Raw genomic sequence first — 24,658 nt, forward strand, 5'->3', positions numbered from 1 at the left:
ATCATATAAAATTACATTACTTTATAGATTTACTTTTGTATAATTCCTCTGTTTGTAACACCTTTTTTTTTTTTTTTAGTTTTACTATAATATGCTCATCCTACCATGGGACCTATTATAATTTAAAACGTACAAATTAAAATACTGTAGTTTTTATGGAAGTTGATTTACATATTTTTTTTAAAATAAAAATTGCTACAGTCACAAATAAATTGTATAAAAATAAGTCTATAAATTAATATAATTTTGTATAATACGATATATTTATTTTATAATAAAAATAATCTTATAATCTAACGTAACATATCAAATTATACTAATTTATAAATTTATTTTGATGAGATTTTTTTATAAATAAAATATTTCTCTTTTTAAATTAACGCAGCGAGTTTGTCAATAAAAAGAATTAAAAATATATTTTAGTTTGATTACAAATGTACTGGCCAGGCTTGTAGTTTAACGCTGCCGATCCACTTAGCCTGATAACCAACAATTTTGGGGCTTAAAGCCCATAAGCTCTACACCTTTCAACACAAAAGGAAGGTTCAATTAAACATAAAATCAATACCACATATTCAGAAGCCATAACAGCCCATATATGCCATAATAAATAAATAAATAAGAATCTCTTAGAGCATTGGTCCAACCAAATTCTAAATTTGACTAAAAGTTGAGATTTTGGCTAAGGTTAAAATTATTAGAGATATTAATCCATACTGAACTGTCCACCTTAAAGTTAAAATAATAATATGATATTAGATATTTTACTAATAATTTTTTTTTATTTTACAAACACACTCCATATATTAATTAATAATTTAATTTTTCCCTTAATCTAATTATGCAACAAACACATTTTGTCAACTCTTCTCACACCCAACAATTACATATATAATTTTTGCCAACCTTTCTTGGAGTAAAATATTGTTTTGAAGATAAACAATAACTAGTCAAATTTGGAGAAAAAAATGACTTTACTGTAGTTTAAAAGTAGAGTTTTAAAGTTTTAACTACTTCAATATAGACCATTTTAGTAAAGTGTGGCTCAACCAAATGGCCACTCGGAAAATTGAAGTAGACCTGACCAAATGCCCATGATTTGGTTTAGCTGTTAAGGCCATTTATCCTAACTTTACTTAATAGAATGATAACACAAGATGATTAAAATATACATTGTTGATATTAGAAGATAAAAATTATATATATTTATAAAGAGAATTTTAAAAAAATGTTTATAAAATCACCCAGGGAAAATAGATGATACGAATAAATTGATCAATATGTTTGAGAATCAGCCAAATGCTGAAAGGAACCAAAAATAAAAAATAAAAAAATACATGTTCATGTTCATGTTCCCTTTTTTTTTTTTTTTTTTTTTTCTTCCTTCTATTTTCCTTTAAAAGAAAACCAAAATATCATGTGGAACTCAAAACAAGTACTCTCATGTTGGTTTGTCACGCGAGGCACAAAAAATGACAAGTTCCATACATTGGACGTGCCCGATGACCTCATGATTTGCCTTCAAGACAGAGAATATAGACAAATATCTATTCCCACTTGAGTGCTACAAAATAATTTATAAATATATATATAGAAATGAAAAATGGCTCAATTCATGTACCTCCCCAACAACCAAACGTACACCATGTCATTTCTCCAACAATATATTCCCATTATATCTTTTATATTTGTCAATGTTCTAGTACTCTCTTTTTATATATATCGAGCTAGCCATTTTTAATTAATGATGAAGTTATATATATATATATATATATATATATATATATATATATATAGAATTTATTGTCAATGTTTTAGGGTCTATATTAAAAATACAGTGTGTAAATCTTATATTATTAATTCTCTCCGATATAGATTCTTCGATTTCAACAAATATCATAAAATTTATGCATTATGTTTATTTTTGTGTAATGAATTGCAACATGATAACTATATCTATTATTGGCCCAAAATTCATAGCGGTAGGTATTTAAATTTATTCCCTTGGAAACTCATTGGAGAATTTCCTATTCCATACTGCATGCCCAAACGGTATTTAAATTCTTTTAGGAAAGTTAACAGACTTAAAACAAGAAAAACAAATATAATAACAAAATGAAATTGATTTGTACATATCTAGAGGGTGCAAGTTTTGGATCCTTTGAAAAGAAGTACTTTAATCCATTATAAATAAATAAACAATTTATATAGTTTTAGAGTACTATACAAGTTTTAGACTATACAAATTTCACTCATTTGATTTGAAAATGTAGAAAAAAAATCTGAAACCTATATAAAAAAAAAAGAGAATTGTTATAAATACAAAGAAATTATACAAAAATAAAATTATAAACTAACATGATTTTATGTGATGTGTTAGATTTAACTTTATATTAAAAATAACTTTACAATCTAACATATTGTATCAAATTATATTAATTTAAAATTTTACTTTTATGTAATTTTTACGTAGTCGTGTATGACATTACTTGGTGAAAAAAAAGAAACCATTATTAAAAAATTTACTTTTATGGGACCCATGCATCCGCTCAGATCAAATGTCTAAGCCTAATTTGCTTTCAAAATTAAAATTTAAAACTTTAAAAATTTTAAAAATTTTCTATCTTATCATTACAATTTTTTTAAATTTTTATATAAAATAAAATAAATAATTTAATTTTTTAAATATCAAAATAAAAATAATATTAAAAATTATAATTTAATAATATTTTATCTAATTTTCTAACTTTAATTCCAGATCTCATCTCGAAATAAACAGGCGAGTACTTTAAACGACGGTTTTTAAATTAAATTTTGCAATGTCGCATTCAGTCAAACTCGCAAATCCACGATGTACCGCAGTCCGCGTCGAACAGAATTTTGCGTGACGGGAAAGAAGATGTGTAGGTCAAACTCCCAAACTCCCTGGACAAAACAGTTTTGTCCACGTCGGCATAGAGAAACCGCGTGCTCTCCCGCCCCTCGATTCAGATTTCAGACCCCGATTCCAAAACAAAGAGCTCCAACCTGCCATAGCCGCCCATAAATTCACAATTCATGAGAAACTGTCTCTCTCTCTCTCTACACACTATATTAGCCGTTTATTTTCTCTCTTCCTCATCAAGAAGATGTGTAGGTCGACTGACTTTCACGGTTATCGATCCGCCGGTCGAGATTCTCGCCTGAGAATCAGGGCGTTCTTCGTCCGGTTTTCGGGTCTAAATGATCAGAACCCGTTGCCCGAATCAATCACTCTACTCTACCTCCCGCGCATCAACGAGAACTCGCTCGACGTCGACGGATCGAATATAAAGCCGGATTCACCCGCGTTCGTCACTCTGCACCGGGTCGTTGCAGCCAAGACGAGGGAGGGGGAGGTGGTGTTCGGGAGCAGGGAGAGAGTTCGGGCTGGCGAAGGGGTGCAGTTCGAGGTGTACCTAAGAGAGGAGAAGGTTTTGAAGGGGATTTTCAGAAAAGACGAGGGCGGCGAGTGGACATTGGAGTGCAAGTGCAAAATGGAAAGCGAGGTTTCAGTTTCGGAGGCGGAGGTTTGCGTGGCAGTGGAAGGGCACGTGGCGATGAAAGAGAGGGTGGATATGGCGGTGAGGAGAAGAAGCTGGAGGAGGAAGCATGACAGCAGGGTTTGCGGAGGGTTGGAGGAGATCCCAGAGGGAAGAGAGGAGGAGGAGGAGGAGGAGGATACTACTGAATCGGACGGCCGCTGCTGTTGTTCTTGTGGGGAAGAAATGGAGAGTAGATCGGACGGTAGAGATGTTGGGGCAGGGAAGACCGAGATGAAGAAGATAGTACGGATATGGCGATGGAGATGGAAGGAGTGAGATGGGCGGTTGATGTGGGGATTTGGGTAATGTGTTTGGGGGTTGGCTTCTTGGTTTCTAATGCTTCTCTGATCAACAACTTCAGACGCAGGAAAATACTTTTGAGGCTCTTTTAATCGATGTTTTTCATTTTTTTACAAAAAATCTCTGATCGGTAATTGTAAAAAGTCATGAGTTTATTTTGCAAAATTGAGAGAGACAAACACGTCCATAAATTCTACAGAGTTAGCTAGCAACTCAACCATTGTTGATGAGATGGAAGGTGGCCGGCAACTCAACCATTGCCCACCTCCCTTCTTCCTCGAACAAATTAGTTTGCATGACTTGCGTTCACTTCTCTTTCTTTATTATTAATAAGGCAGATTAAAAATTTGAAAATCTAATTCCAACTCCACTCTGAGTCGGAGTTGGAGGTGTATCGATTCCGACTTTACCTTTAGACTTTAATATTATACATATTTTAATAAAAATATGTCTTTTATATATTAATAATATTTATTTTATATAACTATAGTTAGTTAAATACTAATATGAACAGATGTACCTAAAATAATATATTTATATTATAATATAAATAAATTAAATTGACTAATAATAATTTATTATATGTAAATATCATACTATTACTACCATGTAATATTAATGTATAATAACATATAATACTAATATATAATAACTAACGTATAATAACATTTAATACTAATGTATTATGTATAAAGATAAATTTATAAATTTATACTAACACGTAATACTAATGTATAACAATAAAAGTTTAATAACATGTATTAGTAATGTATTATAATCAATGTATAATAACATGTAACACTATGTTATCAAAAAAGAAATATGTAACACTAATGTATAAATATTAATGTATAATAACATGTAATACTAAAATATATAACATGTAATAGTAATGTATAGTAATCAATCTATTAACATGTAATACTAATGTATAATAACATGCAATACTGAGTCTAGTATATAATTAAAGTATAATAACATGTAATAGTAATGTATAAAATCCATATATATAATAGCACTAGTGTAATAACATATAATACTAAGTCTAGTATATACTTAAATTAGAAATAAGTTAGAGATTAATATAATAACTTGTAATTAAATGCTATAATATACGTCTACAATAAGAATAAATTAAACATTAGTATAAAATAGTATAATGTGTTAATATTTAATAACATGTAATACTATAGTATAATACCATGTAACTAGACACCAGTTAAATAGTAATTATACTAGCAATTAAATTTAGTGATAAAATGATTATAAAAGCCATAAATAAAATTTTTTATGACAAAACAAAGATTAAAATTGGTTTAAGGTTTAATCTAGTGTTTAGGAAAAAAAGAGGCCTAGAACGGGTTTAAGAGCCTAGTAGGGCCAATACACTACAACGGTGCAGCCTAGCCTAGCCCACCCAAAATGGCCAAAGGCCCAAAACAGAGTCAAAATGACGTCGTTTGACTCCGTTTTGGACCTTTGGTCACAAAATCCCACACACAACGCCGTTTTGGCTTATTTCCCTTAGAAAGAAACTTCTCACTCCCCCAATCTCCCTCGAGACCTTATAAGTTCTTTATAAAAATTCTCCCAATTTCCCTGTTAGAGAACCCTAGCTGTACGAACCTCAGCCTCAGCCTGTGATAGGTGTTGCCTATCTCTGCTCTCCTCTCCCATCACCACTCTCTCTCTTATGGAGACCAAGTAAGCCATTTTCCCTTATCCCATCACCTATCTCTCTCTCTCTCTTCTCACGTTGCCTCTCAGCTCTCATGGTCACTCTACCTCTCTGTCTCTCTCTTTTTTGTTTTGATGTTTTATTGGCAAGGTCTCATTGGAATCTAGTACATGACCTCTCTTTGTCTCTCTCAGTATCATGGAATCAGAGTGAATTGTTTTGAACTTATGCATTTTTTTTACTGATTTGATTTCGAAGTGTAAATGAAAATTTTTCGATCTTCATGGTCTTTTGAAAAGTGGCTTGGTGTGCTCATGTGTTGTCTGTCATATTTGGTGTTGGTTTTTCTGTGGTCCCAACAGAAAATTATTTATGCCTCAAATTTAATTTTCTCTACTGCTTATCTTAAAAGATTTAAAGATTTCAAATTATAGGATTTACCCATCACTTGATTTGATTGTGAATCTGTATAATTTTGTGTAATTCTAGGTAGATGTCTTTCATAGTTTCGTTACTTTCGTATGTGTAATTTTGTGTAAAAATCTGTGATGAGTAATCTGGTTGTTCCCATTTTATGCCATGACTTTGTTTGTGAATCTATAATGTGGTTATCATAAATTTATAACATCTCCAATTTCAATTAATATTTATGTATTGTGTTTTTTTAGCTGTTTTGTAAGGGTGTTTTGAATGATAAACCCGAACATATGGAGCTGTTTTAGTGATTATAAATCACTAAAACAACCCCAATTTGAGTTAATACATGAACTAAAATTTAGTTATAAAATATATATATATATATATATATATATCTCTATTGTCTGTGTTGTGCTCAACTGGAACTCATGTTCATTTGCTATAGTAGCAGGTTACTTGGTACATCTAATTGGAAAATAATATGAGACATCCCGAATATGAAACCTAATATGTTTGGTGTTTGAAAACAAAACTAAAAGGATCGCGTAAACTTGTAAGATTATAAGCAAAAGGTAGGATGTATACAATTAAATATATTAATTTTATATTTGCTTATTTTTAATTACTAGTTACTTATCATGCAAGATTAATGCATGCATTATTCATGGTAATAAGCTAGCAGATTATATATTTATATAGACGGAGGTTTTGATTTCTTGACCATCCAAAATGGTACCCATGTTTGTAATTTTCATGTACTGATATATCATGTTGGTCTAAAAATATTTTCCTTACTAATCTTCTCATATTTTTTTTCAGACATAGCTTGGAAGTTGGAATGACACTTGGAATGGAGCAGTCAGTAGATCTTGTAACAATGGGACTTGTAGTAGAGTAGTCAACAGATCTTGTTACAATGAGACTTTTTTTTTTTTTTTTTTTTCTAGTTTTTCGAAGCATATATGTATGTTATTTGTTTTTATTTAGTTGTGTTTTTTGTTATGTTTTTAGTAAAATTGAAGTAAAATTGAATTTTTTAGTTTAAGTTGTAATTTTTTAAAAAATTAAAATTTGAAAGTCCACATATATATTTTTAAAAAGTGGACCAAATATGAAATTAAAAAAAGCCTATTGGTCAGAGCAGAGGATGTACATCTCGGAGTTGGAGGTCGAATTTGACCTCCAAAAAAGTCAGAGATAGAGCATACCAACTCCGACTTGGTCAGTGCTCAACCCTAATTATTAGTACTACGGATAAGGATAAACTTATCACTGTATAGGATAATGATCCTTCTTTTTGATACTTAAATAGCTCGTTTTTTCTTATCACATAGTTCGCTAGATAATGTAAATACCCACTGTCTAATGTGAATAATGATGTATACAAATTCAATATGTACAAGTCTCACGCTAATTTTTTATAAAAGAGTATGAAAAATTTATTTTTATATGATTGATCCTACTTTTTTTTATAAAAGGCTTTCATAAAACTTATATATTTAAATATATAATATTATTCATCCAATATTATCTTACATGGATTATTTTTTTCCTAAAAAATACATCAAGATTGATGATGTACGCCATCCAAAATAATATGGTGCCTTGATTCAATGTAGACATTGAATCAAGGACAGCAGCACTACCGTAATGATCAGCCGATCGGTCCCATCCCTGTCTTGTTTTCACTATATATATGGACGCAGTCACACAGCCCTCGTAGTGAAAATGGCGAATGTCGAGCGAAGAGACAGACGAACAAACCCGTAATCATCGCTGTGCTCCATCTTCCCAAGATGGACAAGTCTTGCCGGTTGGTCAACCTGCCTTTCATGCTTTAATCCACTGTCAACCTGTCCTTAGTTTCTTTTGAAAGGTTATTTTAAAGATTAATGTTATATATAAATTCTAAATAGATAATTTTTTTTATAAAATAATAGATCTCACTAATAAATAATAATTTTTTTTATATTTTTTTAAAGTAGGGTTTACTTTTTTACAAAAGCTTGTATAAAACTTGTCTATTTGAGATTTGTATAAATCATTTCTCTATTTTAAATAGAGCAGTGCTACACTTTCCGAAAAAAAGTTTTCGAATACCCTTTCCGAACAGTATATTTTATATTTTATTTTTTTATATATATTTTTAATAATCATAAATATTTAAAAAAAATTCACAACATCATTAAAAAATACTTTATTAATCACTAAAAAAAAAAAACTCAATCGGGACACTTTTTGCATCCGAATTGTTTAGCATTTCTCTTTTAAATAAAACATAATAGAAAATTATTAAGAGAAGGTTGGGATATAAAAAACATTTTTAACTCATTTCATATTATCTAATCGTTATATATATTTTTAAATTCTTACACAAAATATAATAAAAAATTTATTTTTTTAAATTATAAAATAATATTAATATTAAAAAATAATATTCTAATAATATTTTATTAAACTTTCAACTTTTAAATAAGTAATATCGTGAATTTACCTCTACTCAATTTTATCGTTCATGTGTTTAATTTTTAATTTTTAATAATTAAGAATGCGTGTATTTTTCAAAAAAATATTTAAAAAGAAAAAAAATAAAAATGCACTAAAAGCCCGATCAACTGTACATGATGGGCTGCCCTAGAATGGCGTGAACAATGCCAAGTTATAGATTAACAGGTAATTAATTATAATGAGATCATTTAAGAAGGAGAGTGCCAAAATAGAAAATTTTAGTTTTCCTTGTTTCCAATAAGACAGCGCGTGATATATCGAGCATATAATTTTTAGAGAAATAATTTATACAATTTTAAAATATATAAATTTCACATATTTTTATTAAGAAAATTATCAAATTGTGTTAGGTTTGCATACTATAAAATCAAATCTAGTACTATCCTAATTTTTAATAATAATAATAATAATAATAATAATAATAATAATGAAAAATACTTGACTTATAAAAAGAATTGAATAAAGAAACTTATAAAGTACTGATACCCATATAAAATATCTTTTTAAGACCTAAATGAAATATCTTTCAATTTTTCTCATCCGAAGTTTGCTCTATCAATTTTTACAAAATCTCATAAAAATAATTTTTAGAAATAAAAAAATTCAAAATTATCTTTTAAAAAAATTAATGATACTCATATAATATATTTCACAACACATTTTATAATAAATTTCATAACACATTTTACAACACGTGTTTTAAAATGGAGATATTTTTATAAAGTAATATTATTTTTATAAAATGTTTCAATAAAATATCATTTATTTTAAAACATAATTATATAATGAAAAATTTTATATATCATATCATCTCACTTTTATTCTAATATATGATACGTGATATATTTATTATTATTGAATAATTTTTTATTAAATTTTTTATTATTTAATAGTGATAAGTATTTTATATTTTATATAGTAAGGTGAAAATATTGTGTATATAATTATAATTAGTCTTATATAATATGTCGTGGAAAGCAACGTATTTATCATTTTACGTCTAAAATATCCTGGGTCATCTATCACTTCTCCCAATCCTAGTCACGCTGTTAGTCGGAACTCCGTTGCAATTGTTGTTAAGGACGAGGCAAACGGGGGTCCCAGCCGTCCCTTTGTGACGGCGTACCTTCGTGTCAACATCACAAATAACCCAGCAGCCAGCAATGCTACGACACGTCAGCAAACGCACCTCTCTCGCCCGCTCGTTCGCTCCATCTCCCATCCCAACTTCCCAAGCAAGGAGTCCAATCTCTCTCTATCTACTTACCTTCCTCTCATAGCGGTCAACGACTCCGTACTGCACCAAAACAGCCCGTGAATACTACTGAATTCTCAGGGCCATAGAGATTGAGAGACTGGTTTTCCAAGGGCTTTGAAGAGCGGTTTTCGACCTGTTTAGGCGGTTTCACGAGCGGCTTTGGTTGAGGCATGGGGAGGATGGGGAATAATCAGAGGACTTATTCGGCGAATCCCAGTGACTACAAGCTTCTCGAAGAGGTTGGGTACGGTGCGACCGCTACGGTTTACAGAGCAATCTATCTTCCGCTCAACGAAGTCGTGGCCGTCAAGTGCTTGGATCTCGATCGCTGCAATAGCAATCTGGTTAGCTTCCTCGTTCTTTTTCTCTCTCCTTGCTATTTTCTTTCTTTGAATCTTTTTTTTACTCGGCAAAAGCAACCTTCACCTTTAAATTTTCCAACGATGTATGCGCTTTGGAACTTGATCAGTTCGTGCCTGATGTGAAGTAATGCTATGTTAGGGGGAAAAAAAGATTTAACTCGTGGCTAAGTGAATTTTTAGATGTCGAGATTGGATACTTGTATAGAGAGAAGTTGGATCTTTGAAATTGCAATTAGAGAGTGTGTATGATTTTAGAGGTGGGGGCTGAGTTTCGTGAAGATTGTGATTGTAGGGGGAGAAACTTGTGGTTGTTCAGCGGCTGTGTAATTAATTCTTAGGACAATTGCAAACATCTATATATCTTCAGGAGTACAAGCATATATATTCGTTCTAAAACTCGTCTTTTTCATAATTTTACCAATCTTTCTGACGTTTATAATTTTACTTGGTTGTTTCTCTCTATGTCACTTTAAGTCCTTGTAATCGATTAGAAATTAGTCAGTTCCTTTTTGGGTCAATTTCTGATTGTTCTAAATGGCGTTGTACTTGTTAATGGGTTGTATTATTTTTCAGGACGACATACGCAGGGAGGCTCAAACAATGAGTTTAATAGATCATCCAAATGTTGTTAGAGCATATTGTTCATTTGTTGTCGAACGGAACCTTTGGGTGGTCATGCCATTCATGGCAGAAGGCTCTTGTTTGCACCTCATGAAGATAGCATATCCAGATGGGTTTGAAGAAGCTGCTATTGGTTCTATACTTAAGGAAACTTTGAAGGCTTTGGAGTACCTTCATCGACAAGGACATATTCATAGGGATGTTAAGGTCAGTTGATCTGGAACTTCAACTTTATTTTACTGTTATTTTCTCTGTCTTCTTATTTTAAAATTTATGTTTGGAGGGTTTCAAGCATGTTGGTTTTGATATTTGTGATTGCAGGCTGGAAACATATTACTTGATAGTAATGGGATGGTAAAGCTTGCCGACTTTGGTGTATCGGCTTGCATGTTTGATACAGGTGATAGACAACGTTCAAGAAATACTTTTGTAGGGACTCCATGCTGGTAAGATATCTTGTCAATGGAGTTACTTTTACACACACAACACATACATATATTGGAGTTGCTGTATGTTATGCTAGTTTTTTTGTTTTATCCATCAGTTTTGAGATTTCAACTTGTCTTTTCTTTCCAGGATGGCACCAGAGGTGTTGCAGCCAGGAAGTGGATACAATTCCAAGTGAGTCTTATTCCATCTTGTAACTCCAAAGAAACATTGAAGTATTTTGAGGGGGCTACGTATGGAAATTGGGAATAGTCTTTTCTTGGTCAACTGCACTTGAGTACGGACAGGGTTGCATTTGGCATGAGGGTTGAGGCAGGATGCTAGTATATGTACACATGCATATGTGCAGCCCTTGTAATAGACAGTTCGTTGAACTTGGTACCCCTGTGATAGGAATTGGGGTTCGTTGTATATCACTGTTTATTACAATTTCTTCTTCTTCTTGTTCTTTTAATATTTTTATTGAAAATAGGATCACTTTCTTCTGATAGTTGTTGAAAATTTGTTTGCATAAAGTGTCGAATGATTGGTTGAGAAAATTAGATCTATTTTCAGTTTTAGATATTGTCTTAACACTTCATTGTCTGCTTTTATCAATCTTGTACAGGGCTGATATTTGGTCATTTGGTATAACAGCACTTGAGTTGGCCCATGGTCATGCACCATTTTCTAAATATCCTCCAATGAAGGTACTGAATTATGACGGTTCAATAAGATTGTATTATTAGATGAGGCATGAGCTTTGGGAGGCTTCCTTGGAAGTGTTTTTATCAAAACATCTTAAATATATCTGACCCATTTTTGTTCTGATAGGTTCTCCTGATGACCATACAGAATGCCCCTCCTGGTCTTGATTATGATCGTGATAAAAAGTTCTCTAAGGTACTGATGTTCTTTCTGGCTAAAGTGGTAAAATACATAAATATGTGCTTTGCACTTAGGTAGTTGCAATCGTTCACTCTCTTTCTGTTATTGAATAATATTCTAATTGGAGGATTTCCAGTTGTGATCAGTCATTTAAAGAAATGGTTGCAATGTGTCTGGTGAAAGATCAAACAAAGAGGCCAACGGTGGAGAAATTATTGAAACACTCATTTTTCAAGCAAACAAAGCCTCCAGAACTTTCTGTGAAAAAATTATTTGCTGACTTGCCACCCCTTTGGAACCGTGTAAAAGCCCTCCAGGTTAGCCGTTATGCTGCTGTAATGAAGCTTTCATGCTTTCACTTGTCGTGGCACACTTGTCTGATGGACTTGTTAAAAGTTTGCAGCTTAAAGATGCAGCACAACTAGCTCTAAAGAAAATGCCTTCTGCAGAACAAGAGGCAATATCACAGGTCATTAGATACATTTTGCTTGTTTCTTTCATAATCTGTCCATTTGTAAGAACAGCAAGTAACATGATTCAGTAGCTATTAGTGACAAGTGCCTCGTATTTTGAAGAAGTATTGATGCTGCTTTATTATAGTAGAGGAATGTAAAATTGCAATCTTGTTCCTCAAAAAGAGTACCAATAATTGAAATGAAGAAAACCATCTTTTAGAGGGTGGGGTTTTCATAGAAGATGTTTCCTGTGGTGATGCATATTAGCACCTTATTGGCAATTTGCTCTTTTATTCTGCTTAGATATGTTTCCTAACTATTTCTGACATCTGATAAAGTGATATAATTAACAATAGAGCTAATTTTTTTCTTCGTTTCTTTCTTTGTGGAGTTTTGTAATTCAAATCCTAGAGGCTAATATCTGTTATAACATGTATATCTTTCCTCAAGCTAGAATTAACTTAAATAAGTTGGGAAAAGGATGCTTTTCAATATAGATAATGTGGTAAGTTCTTACATTCCATTGTCAGAGATATCTAAACTTTCTCACTTATGCATGAGTAATTTGATTATTTCTTATTTTTAGTGATAATTTCTTGTTCCCACCAGAGTGAGTACCAGCGAGGAGTTAGTGCCTGGAACTTTGATGTTGAGGATTTAAAAGCACAAGCATCACTGGTAAGAAACAGGTTTTAGTATCTATCTTGATATTCAGTATTGAGATGGTATCTTCTCAGTAACATGAAATATATTTTGATAGGTGCGAGATGATGATGATGATGATGATATACCAGAGATGAGGGAAGAAGACGAAAGCATAAAATATTTGGCTCGCAAGAAGGTATGAGTTTTTCTAAATCACATAATACATATCATTCAGATTTTTCTTTTGAATATTTTTATCCTAAGTGAACTTATGATTTCTTGTCTTTTGTGGGCAGGACTCAACTGATAGCCATTCCAATTTTGCAAAATTGAATTTAAACAATGAATTGGCACAGCCTGAGCACAGAGGACAAACCAGTGGTGCAGAATTACCGCATGTTGACTACTTGAATGGAAAAGGAAAAAATTTGGGAAGTGATTTACTGGAATCTGGATGCGAAGAGAAAGTTGGTTCGAAGAAAAATGGTTCAAGCACTGAGGCGTCATCATCTATGTCAGAAAAGGACTTGTTACTGGCCAAGACTAAAGCTCAAATGGCGAAAAGTCGTCAAACTCAGAGTGGCCCACTCATGCATGGTACTGTGCTTAGTCATTCATTATCAGAGAGAAGGCGAAGCTCGGAAAGGTTTGTAATGATTCGTTGTGATTTATTCCATGAAGACAAATCATTAGCTTCTGTTTCTTCATATGCTGGTTGGTTTAGTCATTCGGATATATATTTAGTGGTTTGGATAAGTGGCTCATGGTCAGTCAATTACTAGGAGTGAGAATGAAATTCAACCATGTACTGAGAAAGCTTACCGTGAAGTACGTCGGGCACCAAGCTTTAGCGGTCCTTTGATGCTTCCAAACCGAGCTTCAGCAAACAGTTTATCAGCTCCAATAAAGCCTTCTGGAGGTAATCAAGTTATGAAATACGCAGCAAAGATCTTCATTGTTGTTGTCACTGCTGCTCTTACTGCTACAGGCTTAAAGATTTTGTGGCATTAATTGTTTTCTCTTATAGGATTTAGAGATTCTTTGGATGACAAGTCAAAGGCTAATCTGGTGCAAATTAAGGGACGATTTTCAGTAACATCAGAGAATTTAGATCTTGTAAAGGTAACATTTCTAATAATGGCATTTTGTTATCCTCACCCACTTCTTTTCTCTCCCCTATTTTCATCCCTCCCTCCTAATTATGTGACTGTCACTAACTTAAAAGTGTGCCCTAGGATATTCCATTAAGTACAGTTGCACGTCGGTCTTCTCAGGTAGGTGGGCAATTTTGATTGAAAAAATTCATCTAACTTTTTTTAGTTTTCGACTTCTCACCTGATGTTCTGTTTGTGTTGTTTTTAGGGTTCTCCACTAAGAAAGTCTGCTAGTGTTGGTGATTGGACGTTTGAATCTAAACAAATGGTTTGTATACTGACCTATCGATCTTAAATGGTTTGATTACTCATTTAACAATTATTTTGTTTATCACAAGCAAGATTCTGTTGGTACAGCTTCTTAAGGATGCAATCAATATGATAGAACAGTCACTATTTTTTTAATTTCATTTTATTATTTTTTAGAGGAAAAAAAGGCAATGTTTGATGTCTATGGGTGCGTGCAACACTATGCAACTAATAAATTCTTCACTGCGCCAATTTATGTCTCATTTCCCATTTTGGGAGTCCCAAAGTGAAAAAACATACTCAAGACATTTTCTTAAACTACCCTTGGAATCAAGACACATATTTTGGTAGAGAGGGAATATTGCTGTTCGTAGATTTTCGGATTTATTGTGGTGTAATTTCCAAATTATAATGTCCATATATGCGCACACAGACAAGCGGATACAATTAATCACTTTTTGTTGCATGTTTTTATCTTTTAAACTTTCAGGTTGTATGTATCCAACTTCTAAGTAGCAAATTATGTTAGGAAATTGTTCCCAACTTTCAAGAAGCATAATACCTGGAATGTTGAGTCGCAGATAATGTCACTTCGATATATTTATCCCTTTAAATTGGTACATTGTGATTCTCTGTTTTTTTCAGCCTGCTAATCAGTCACCAAAGGAGTTTAGCAACAGCAGTTTACCTGCATCACTTCTTATGCCTCACCTTCAGAATCTATCTCAGCAGACTGCAATTCAACAGGTAAAAGCTATCTAAAAATGAGTTCAGAATTTTATGTTTGATTTTGACTACGAAAAGATTATTTTCCTTGATGAACTTTAATCTTTGGTCCACAAATGTGTTAATTAGATTTTTTACTTGTGTCCAGGAGCTTATTATGAACTTGTTGAATAGCTTGCAACCTCCTGAGACAGCGGATGGTGAGTATGATACTTCATATTATATGTGGTTATATGGGGAAAAGAGGTACCAAACGTTTTTTTAAGGAACTCCTATTTTATTTCAGCTGCTCAAAATGGAAAGTTGCCCCCCTGCCACGCAGTTCAGAGAACAATGGAATTGTGAGTATATTCCTGTCTAGTTGGAGACTGCTCTGAACCCATTTTCATTTTATAACAGAATCAATGAAATTTGCAGAGAACTGGTTATTTTGGATATACTAAGGTCTTGGCTTTTTTTAGCTTTGGTTGTTAGTAGATTTTAAGCTAGTAGTACAGGCTAGAATTGTGTGATTAGATTTAAGATGTGGAGGTTCCGTTCTTATATGCCTTCGTCTTTTTAGTTTTATGCACAGGAAAAAATAGTTATGTAGGTTCTGAGACTAACTTCACCGAATTGAAATTCCATAGGGTGATTATTGATTATTTTTATATGTTGTGACAAGTGGTAATTGATTCCATGAGTTTTCTTCATGAAGATCTTCCATAAATTATCTCCATGCAATTTAGCCTGAAAATCAAACTTGTTTGCTAATTCAGTTTTTAGGCTGAAAATCAACCTAACCATTATTTATTGTATGAGGATCCCATGGCCAAGTTTGAAAATGAGATGAGGACTTGAGCGGATCAAAGCTGACACTTTCTATCCTTTGATTTTGTGTTGACTGACATAATTACATCAAATGTGACCAGAGCGTGTAATCATATCTGGATTGACGTTCTGCTGATTATTTTGCATGTCGGTCACTTTAAGATGATAAATTTGATTACTTGGTAGGCATAGTAGTAGATGCCAAAAATTATCAATGTGAAGGCAGAGGTAGCGATGAGGCCCATGAGAGCACCTTGATGGTCCATTATCTTGTGAATTCTAGAAAAAATAGTTATATATGTATATAAGAAAGATGGCTTGATTTCTTTGCTTGTCACTGAGGATAATTTGACTGTCCTGTCATGATTAATGGTTTCCTGGTTATTCTTCTCCATTTCCTCTGATCTGTACGACAGATTGAAGCAGCAGCTTCTGAGAGGGAGCGTTTACTACTTTTCAAGATCTCAGAGCTTCAAGCTAGGTTGGTCATCATAATTACTTCTGAATTTTTTTTTTTTTTTTTTTTTTGTCCTCCCTTTTCATTTTTTCCTTGTGCAGGATGATCAATTTGACTGACGAGCTCACCGCTGAAAAGTTAAAACACACGCAAGTGAGTAGCTCAAGGGGGTTTATATGTAGTTCTCTCATTATTTTTTGAATTACCTGTTATTAATTATGACTTTTGGCTGGGCCAAGTAAGGAGTTCTTCACAACATGACAACTTACTTTAAGAGTATGTTTGGCAAACGTGAGAATTTTCAAAATTTCCATAACTTCATTCCCAAACATTACTCAAACACAAAACAATTTTCAATTTCAAATTTTCAATTTTTTCATCTAATCATTATTAAAACACAAAAATCAAAACAAATTTTACTAGTTGCCTTTGGTATGAATGTTTTGGCAGTTGACTTAGGATTGCTAGTAGATTAACATAACACATGGATATGTTACATCTCGGGCTTGCTCTACATGTATCCCTCCTTTATTGTGTTGTTACCCATAGAGGGATAAAATCATACGAAGAGGGTGTGACCATGTGTTCCCGGCGTATATGTAGGAATTAATTATTATAATCAGTTTAAGCTTACGTTGATGATTTTATTGCTCAAACAGTTGCAACAACAGCTAAGTGCTGTATCCGGTCAGGAAGAAAATGGGGACAGGAGGGAAGGGGATGTTTGAAAGTCAAAATCTCTGGTCAGTGTAAGCTAAAATAATCAAGTATATCCAGTCAAGAGCTGTAAATCATATGCAATAAGTGTTTGCCTACCTTCTTTTTTGTGCGAGAAAGGGACTGTTTTGGCTGTTGACGGCCATGGGTAGAAGCGAGGTCTGGCAATCAATGTGGTTGGATCTCTTTTGCCACAATGTTTAACAAGTTTCTTTGAAGATTTCAGCCGCCAAATATGATGAGCACAACTTCTGCTCTTATTCAAATTAACACAATCTCCTCTCCGGCAATGTCATGTCGTAGTTTGGAATTTGGTAGTTGATTCTTTTTCCTTTTCACTTCTTACCCCCTAGTTATGGGTGCTTATTTATAATTTAGGCTGCGTTTGGATGTTGAACTGGGTTGAGTTGAGTAGAGATAAAAGTTGAAAGTTGAATAAAATATTGTTAGAATATTATTTTTTAATATTATTATTATTTTGAGATTTGAAAAAATTGAATTATTTATTATATTTTGTGTTTGGATTTAAGAAAGTTGTAATGATTAGATAAGATGAGTTAAGATAGGTTTTGGAATTCAAACTAGTTTTCGTAGGTACAATGTTCAGGTATAATATTCAAATATTATTGTGTAAACTAGATTTACGAGCTTGTAAATTAGGCGATAAATATATTATTTGTATGTTCTTTTTTATCTTGTTGCTGCTTCGTGTATTTGTTTGTCATATATGTTGCAAGCACTGAGCAATCAATTATTTTGCGAGAGCCGCCTCCCATAATCATAAAATTGGACGTGGATCGAGTTTTCTTCCAACATGTACAGGGTTAAGTTGGAGATAATCGTCTCATCTTGGCGAAAGCCTGGTGTAGGAGGAGCACATCAGGCTTCAGCTCCGGCTTTTGTGTTGGGAACAAGACCCGAGTGGTTCCTCCAAAGGCATGGGTCCCTTTCTATCTTCTCCTCCTCCGACCCCCTTGCCTGGCTGCCTGAACCCTGTAAGCGTATGGAGAAAGATAAACGAGCTAAGCCTAGTGCTAACAGGTGGTGCCCGTTTTGTATAACCGGTTGTTCTTTTGCCTGTTTTTCTCAGCTGTATATGCAGTATTTCACATTGGATCATTTCTCTTTTTTTGAGAGAAAAACCTCTCCCAAAACAACATTAAGAATTTTTTTTGTTTTGCAAGTTTATTTTTATAATGATTAAAACATATTGATGTTTTAAATTTTTTACTAATTATAATGGATTTCACACAAAATAGTACATTCACATGTGAAAAATGATTAACTTACTTGTTTTTAGTTTAACTCTATATTAAATTAAAGGTATTTTATAAAATTACAAGGCATTTTTAATGAAATGGTATAATTGCTTAGAGCATTGGCTGCCAAGTCCAAAATTAGGCTTAAGTCAAAGCCACTGAAGATATTAATTCACGTTAGATTATCTATCTTAAAGTCAAAATAATTATATAATATTATATATTTTAATAATAATTTTTTTAATAATTTTTTTTATATTTTGCAAATACATTATATATATTAATTAATAATTTAATTTTTACTTAAAATTATTATTTCCGAACTATTTTTTATATCAATTTAATTATCCAACATAATATATCTTTGTTTACAAAAAAAATATTTTCTAGAAAATCAAGACATAATATAACCTTGTTTACAAAAAAATATATTTTCTGAAAAATCTGGACATAATATAATTTTGTTAACCAATGAAAGTTTTAAAAAACATTTGATAAAGTTTTATTAATTATTTATGAATAAAAATAGATTTGATGGATGGATAGTGACTCAAACTTTAGAAATTTCTTTAGATTTGTAGCTCAAACTCTAGGCTTTTAACTAATCAAATGTAGGTCATTTATATAAAATTATGGTTTGTTTGGATAGTGAGATGAGATAAGATGATTTTAGATGAGTTGAATAAAATATTGTTAGAATATTATTTTTTAATATTATTATTATTTTAAGATTTAAAAAAATTAAATTATTTATTATAATTTATGTAAAAATTTAAGAAAATTATAATGATGAAATAAAATACGGTAAATTTTTGTAGCCAAACTAACCATTAGTTATACTTTAATTTTACTGCAATTTGACTGTTCCAGTACAAATACTATTACAAAATTTGCAAGAAAGTGATAGGTGTGCCATTCTTTGGGGGAGAAATACTAGAGCCAGAAGTGGAAAAAAGACATAAAAGAAAGAGGATTGATCACTTTCCCGAAACTTGAGAGACTCGAGGCGGGCTCTGTATCCGAGCGAGTGAGCGAGAAAAGCTCTCTACTCTCTAGATCAGCTTTCTTTTTCTAAAATTTTTTAGATGTTTGCCCGTGCCACCTCCGAGCAATGACCCCCCTCAGTCTCACAGTCACTCCGTTCTCTTCCAGCACGCGTTCCTATCTCAAGCCTACTCTCTTCCCTCCACTTACTCCCTTCCGACCTTCCCTGTCCACCCTTAAACCTCCTTCTCCCCGCACCAAACGGGTAAAACCCTAATCCCCCACTTCTATTCTCTAAACTACGACAGACTAGTTGTTGATTGCTCCCTTTTTTTTTTTTAATATACTTGTTTCTTTACAGAAGAAGAGGATCCGTTATGGGTCGTGTAGAGCGGAGTTCTCTCACGATGCACCGTTCGCTGCTGCCATCGGCGCTTGTATGCTCAACTCTCTTGTTTTTCCGGTCACCGGTAAAGGTCCAGATAATGACAGTGATTCGGTGTTTGATTTGTCCGACACGAGGTTCTCGATCATGGGGATCATCAGCTTTATCCCTTACTTCAATTGGTTGGTAAAGCTCTCTCTCTCTCTCTCTCTGTGGACACTTTGATTTTTTTAATTTTAAAAATTTATTTACATTTCGGGTTTTTCTTCTTTGGTTATTAGAGTTGGGTGTTTGCGTGGCTTGATAGTGGGAAGAGGCGTTATGCAGTATATGCAATTGTGTACTTGGCTCCATACCTAAGGTTTATTCTAACTTCTAATACCTTAAAAAGTTTTTTTTATACGTTTTTTCCCAATTTGTATGCTTGCAAGTAATGCATATGATTTCATGGGGAGATAAACATGGCGAATAAATATCCTTGTGAGTCCTCAATGTGAAGGGATGTAATAACATTTTAACCAAAAACATAAACTACTCATGTCTACCACTTAATGTGCTTTACAATCACCATCCAATGGTATTATCATTGTCATATTCCGATATGTCGTTCTCCCCTTAATTAAGTGGATTCTTGTTTGGTTTGCCACTCTCATGCCCTTCAGAAAGCTTAAATGCTAAATATTGGAGTGATTCTTTGTTGATGGACCTGATAGTCCGCATATAGAAATAGTATCTTTCATGTTCCAGATCATGATTGAGAGCGGTCAGTATGTTTGCCTCTCGCTGCATTAGCTGTCCCACCCTGCTATACTATGTAGATAGGTAAATGGTAGCAAAACTATATACAGCCACTCATGTCTTCTTGCAGAACTGTATTTAGATAGATCATTTCAATTTTTCAACGTTTCTTGTTCCTTCTTTCATTGTGTGTGAAATCTTTGAAACGAGTCACTGAGTTTTCTTCTAATCAGCTATGAAATAATTAGGTGGTTTATACTCTAAAAATGGTTTGGTGGGCAACATGCATGATTTTCTTGAATACGATTCCTTCACACTTTTAAGTGAAGTGGGTATGGTACCTATAAGAAAAAGAAAAAATTATGCGGGTATGGAATTCAATAATTTGGAATATCTGATGTGCCTAATTTGTGGTGTTTTGTCCATTTTGGAGGCATGCGATCTGAAAAGGAAATTGTGGTTTTGCGGGCATAAATTTAAGCACATGATTTTTTTCTCCCCTGATGTATTAGGTCAAACTTGTCACTGTCCCCTGAGGAGAGTTGGCTGCCTATTGCCAGCATTGTATTCTGCATCATTCACATTCAGGTACAAATTTTTGAAATGTTGGGTGCTTTTTTCATTAGGGATTCATAAATAAATGGTCACTTTTTCGTTCCCCTTGTCTTCTAGAAAGGTCTGAACCACATACTTACTATTAAGATAAGTTATAACCCACTATGTGGAGAGACTATAGATCATTCATATATTTGGTTTTTGGCTAGGTGATCAGGCAAACTCCTGAAAAAGCCCCTTTTTGCTCTTATGTCTATATTTTGTCATTTGGAGCCTTCTCTGCATTTTCAGCTGGAAGCAAGCTTAAAAGATGGAGATATTCAGGGCTTTCAATTATTTAGCAAGGCTGAAAAGCACCTTTCATCAATGGCTAGAAAGAAGGATCATTCACATGGGCAAGAAGGAATTTCTGAGGAGGAGGTATTGACCACTGAGCCACATGTAAAATATGGTGGATAAATTTTCTATTCTTGTCTGACACGGGCTTTAACTTCTAATATTAAGGGGAGAAAAACAGAGAAGACCAATCTGCTATCTGCTGAAGAGCAATCAAGAAATGACATCCCAAGGTGGGGAGTTCCCAAAAAGTCATCAGGAGATCGCGAACGCTCAAATGGAGATTGGCTTGATGATGAGAGGAAAGACTAGCAAGACAGAAACAAAGCATTACATACGGATTTCGATTGACCGTAATGTAGACTTGGGGTGGAAGGGAGAGAGAGAGAGAGAGAGAGAGAGAGAGAGAGACTGATGCCTTCTACTCGAGAATCTCAATAAGGTTGAAGCGCTTGGTCCACCTATGTCTTGCCTTTTGTGTACTGTCTTCATTGTTTATTATGTGAAATGATTTATTTACGTCGATAATATGCCGCAGTAACATTTTACTGGATGTGAGCTGGTCTTTATGGCAGCGTACTGCTAATTGTTGGTAGGCAGTTTCTGGTTTACTCTTCATGAATGTGTTAGGAGCTTCTGTACTCTGGACAGAGAGCCCGTATCCATGTACGATTTTGGCCTCCCTTATAGTTAAAAAGATGAATCCTATTTTGCCATCCAGAAGTAATTGCTCCCGCAGCCCATCCCAGATGTGTAATCAAATTATGGTAGCAGATAATGGAAAACATTGTTCTTTTTTTAAATCATGGCGGATTTGGAAACTGGAAAGTAGCCTACTACAGGCACAGATTCATGGGGTTCGGGGAAAGCATTGTTCAACTGGTGCTGCTGCCAGGGAACGTGGAGGTCAATTACCAATTTAATTTAGGAGTCCAGGACAATACGTAGCCGAACGTTTGAAGTGGATTCCGACCCAAGAATCATTCTAGCTGTAGCGTATAACACACCAACGGTTGGGCGACAGGGCAAAATCACTGACTCAGGCGGCCTGGCCCTTGCGATTTGAGAACTTCAGATTCTAGGTTCGGGTTAAACATGGATCAGGTTATTTGCAAAGAGTATCACATTTCCAGAAAGACATGAATTGCAGAGAATTCCGTATGAAAAATTACATTTCCAAAGACATGAATCCGGTATATATTTGGCATTATCATATATACACATATTACCTTGAATTGGTACTTGAAACTGATTTTTTCATAGGAAAAGGACTAAGTAGCCTCGCCTTAAAACAATAGTCTAGACCAACACCAGCGAAAAGAAAGAGAAGAAGATTCTCAGACACATAAACAGCTCCATCAGAAGCGTGGGACAAGAAGCTTCCTGTATTGAGTTCCAGAGGTGGTCCGCTTCCCAGCATAGCAAGGCCTGCATTGTGAAATCATTTTTCATTTTGTAACCTGAGCCCCTTCCCAATGTCTAAAGCACCCAAGTTTTTACCAAATCATAGAACTACCTAATTGGGAGGATATACTTGAGTTCTTGAACCATAAATTATTCCTTTCACACAACACTGAAGCAGTAAATTTCATACCTTTAACCAAGCCAAAAGCTGCAGACGTCCCAGTCTTGAGCTGAGCATTGTCCAAGTCTCTTCTTATTGTGTATCGAAATGTAACTCCGAACAGTGCGCAGCTGACAAAGTTGATTGCTATAGGAAGTATGAGCTGAGAACTGCTTGTCACCTGAGTGAAGGATATGGGCAGCCCTGCGAAGGTGCCAACAATTGCAGAAATAAAAGCTGCTTTTATGGACTCCAATCTCTCCTCATTTCTGTCCATTTCCTCGCGTTCTTTCTCCACAGAAGCATCTCCATCTTCAATCCCCTCATCATTTAGCGTTAGAGAGCGCTCTGCTTCTTCAACCATTTCTCTTGCTTCTAGTATTTCCCTCTGACATTCTTCAATCTTAATGTTTACAAGCATTGAACATTAGCGTCAACCATACCGAGAACCCAAATCAAGGATTCAAACAAAGAACTGCTAAAGAAACAAGATATTTGTTGGATTGAAATTTGGCACATTCTCTACACCTTCTTCGGGTGCCGAAAGAGACAATTCCCCAACCACGACGAGGCTTTTCAAATCTTTGCCATTTGTGGTATAACACACAATACAATATTTATACAATAAATCGTGTAAATCTAAATTGCCCAGATAATGAAAATCACCCAAAACGTTCAATTTTCTCTTCTTTAGCCATTACCGAAATAATAAAATGAACTCCATAACTTAAACGAGAAAGCATCCGCATAATTCGATTATGTGACAGACCTCGGTAGCTCTGCTCTCAAGCTGGTTAACGTAATTCCTCATCTGCTTCGCCTTAATTTCTTGTCTTTCAATCTCTGCAAGCTCTCTCTTGGCCATCTCTACCCTCTGCGACGCCTTCTCCAACCCATCAAGCAAATTCTTGTTCTCTTCTCTGTTCAGAAGCTCCTCTACTCGCTTGTCCACCATACCCGAAAGTGCATCCTTCAGATTGCCACTCTGGTCCGAGCTGTTGCCGCATTTTACGGTTAGGAACCGAGGCCTCGAAGAAGCAGCTCTGCGGGAGATTAGCGCAGCGATGGAAACCTTTCTCGAAGATAGAAGAAGAGTGTTGGCGTTTGGAGAAGGAACCAAAGTGGGGTTGATTGTGGTGGTGGGCATGGCGTTCTTCGGAAATCCTCGCTTATCCCTGATTCCTCCTTTTTGAAACGTTTCGAAGATAGAATCAATACAAATAATATCTTTTGGAGTCTTTTTATCTTTATTTTTTTTACGGATTAATTAATTAATTAAAATTTTTTTTTCTTCTTCTTACGAACTGTATAATCCGAAACATTAGTCTGTTATAGTGATTTAACGTCTCTTAATGGCCAATAAATAAACAAAGAATTTTGTGAAACAATATAAAAACTTTATGTTATCGAAATATCTAACAATATGAAGAAAGACGAATAAAATTCATGCATTTATTACAACTAGGTCGGAACAACATGCAAAGCACGTTTGTCTAATTCGGTGAAACATCGATATTTATAAAACATTAGTTTAGAATATAACATAATCCAACGCATATTTATAACATCGATAGTTTTAGCAAAGTTGTCTCCGATAAGTTTA

At 33.9% G+C, this 24,658-nt stretch overlaps 3 protein-coding genes and 1 pseudogene across 5 annotated transcripts; 3 read left to right on the forward strand and 1 right to left on the reverse strand.

Moving 5' to 3' along the window:
* The first annotated feature begins 3,030 nt into the window (after positions 1-3,030).
* LOC121236510 lies at positions 3,031-4,054 on the forward strand (annotated as a pseudogene).
* Positions 4,055-9,649: 5,595 nt separating this feature from the next.
* LOC121237267 (serine/threonine-protein kinase BLUS1-like) lies at positions 9,650-17,560 on the forward strand. The gene is given in 22 exon segments (XM_041133943.1): positions 9,650-10,068; positions 10,660-10,914; positions 11,029-11,153; positions 11,284-11,328; positions 11,762-11,843; positions 11,968-12,036; positions 12,168-12,338; positions 12,425-12,490; positions 13,086-13,154; positions 13,237-13,317; positions 13,418-13,767; positions 13,904-14,040; positions 14,149-14,243; positions 14,357-14,395; positions 14,484-14,543; positions 15,170-15,271; positions 15,399-15,450; positions 15,537-15,560; positions 15,563-15,591; positions 16,477-16,541; positions 16,619-16,670; positions 17,177-17,560. Coding segments are annotated over 22 exon segments (2,211 nt in total). The 5' UTR covers positions 9,650-9,894; the 3' UTR covers positions 17,246-17,560.
* A 1,843-nt stretch (positions 17,561-19,403) lies between these two features.
* On the forward strand, positions 19,404-22,207 carry LOC121237804. 3 transcript variants are annotated; one of them, XM_041134683.1, is made up of 6 exons: positions 19,415-19,742; positions 19,839-20,048; positions 20,144-20,223; positions 21,113-21,188; positions 21,447-21,575; positions 21,660-22,207. In XM_041134683.1, the coding sequence occupies exons 1-6, from the start codon at positions 19,605-19,607 to the stop codon at positions 21,801-21,803; spliced, it is 777 nt and encodes a 258-aa protein (XP_040990617.1). In that variant the 5' UTR covers positions 19,415-19,604; the 3' UTR covers positions 21,804-22,207. The 3 variants fall into 3 exon arrangements, with proteins under 3 accessions (XP_040990621.1, XP_040990617.1, XP_040990620.1); XM_041134686.1 differs by having other exon boundaries at positions 19,842-20,048; XM_041134687.1 differs by lacking the exon at positions 21,660-22,207 and having other exon boundaries at positions 19,404-19,742; positions 21,365-21,576.
* A 428-nt stretch (positions 22,208-22,635) lies between these two features.
* Positions 22,636-24,271, reverse strand: LOC121237935. Its single transcript, XM_041134868.1, has 3 exons — positions 23,825-24,271; positions 23,086-23,458; positions 22,636-22,919 (listed from the first exon to the last, which is right to left on the reverse strand). Exons 1-3 carry the CDS (start codon positions 24,200-24,202, stop codon positions 22,717-22,719), a joined length of 954 nt encoding a protein of 317 aa, XP_040990802.1. The 5' UTR covers positions 24,203-24,271; the 3' UTR covers positions 22,636-22,716.
* Positions 24,272-24,658: the final 387 nt, after the last annotated feature.

The sequence above is a fragment of the Juglans microcarpa x Juglans regia genome, chromosome 6S, assembly GCF_004785595.1.
Source record: "Juglans microcarpa x Juglans regia isolate MS1-56 chromosome 6S, Jm3101_v1.0, whole genome shotgun sequence".
Classification (NCBI taxonomy): Eukaryota; Viridiplantae; Streptophyta; class Magnoliopsida; order Fagales; family Juglandaceae; genus Juglans; species Juglans microcarpa x Juglans regia.

Excerpts from the sequence above, each read along its gene's own strand:
- LOC121237804 (XM_041134683.1), top strand. The coding sequence starts at position 19,605 with ATGACCCCCCTCAGTCTCACAGTCACTCCGTTCTCTTCCAGCACGCGT. Across the intron at positions 19,743-19,838 it reads CTTCTCCCCGCACCAAACGG|AAGAAGAGGATCCGTTATGG; the intron begins GTAAAACCCTAA and ends GTTTCTTTACAG. Across the intron at positions 21,189-21,446 it reads TCTGCATCATTCACATTCAG|CTGGAAGCAAGCTTAAAAGA; the intron begins GTACAAATTTTT and ends CTGCATTTTCAG.
- LOC121237935 (XM_041134868.1), bottom strand. The coding sequence starts at position 24,202 with ATGCCCACCACCACAATCAACCCCACTTTGGTTCCTTCTCCAAACGCC. Across the intron at positions 23,459-23,824 it reads TTGAGAGCAGAGCTACCGAG|ATTGAAGAATGTCAGAGGGA; the intron begins GTCTGTCACATA and ends GTAAACATTAAG. Across the intron at positions 22,920-23,085 it reads AGCTTTTGGCTTGGTTAAAG|GCCTTGCTATGCTGGGAAGC; the intron begins GTATGAAATTTA and ends TTCACAATGCAG.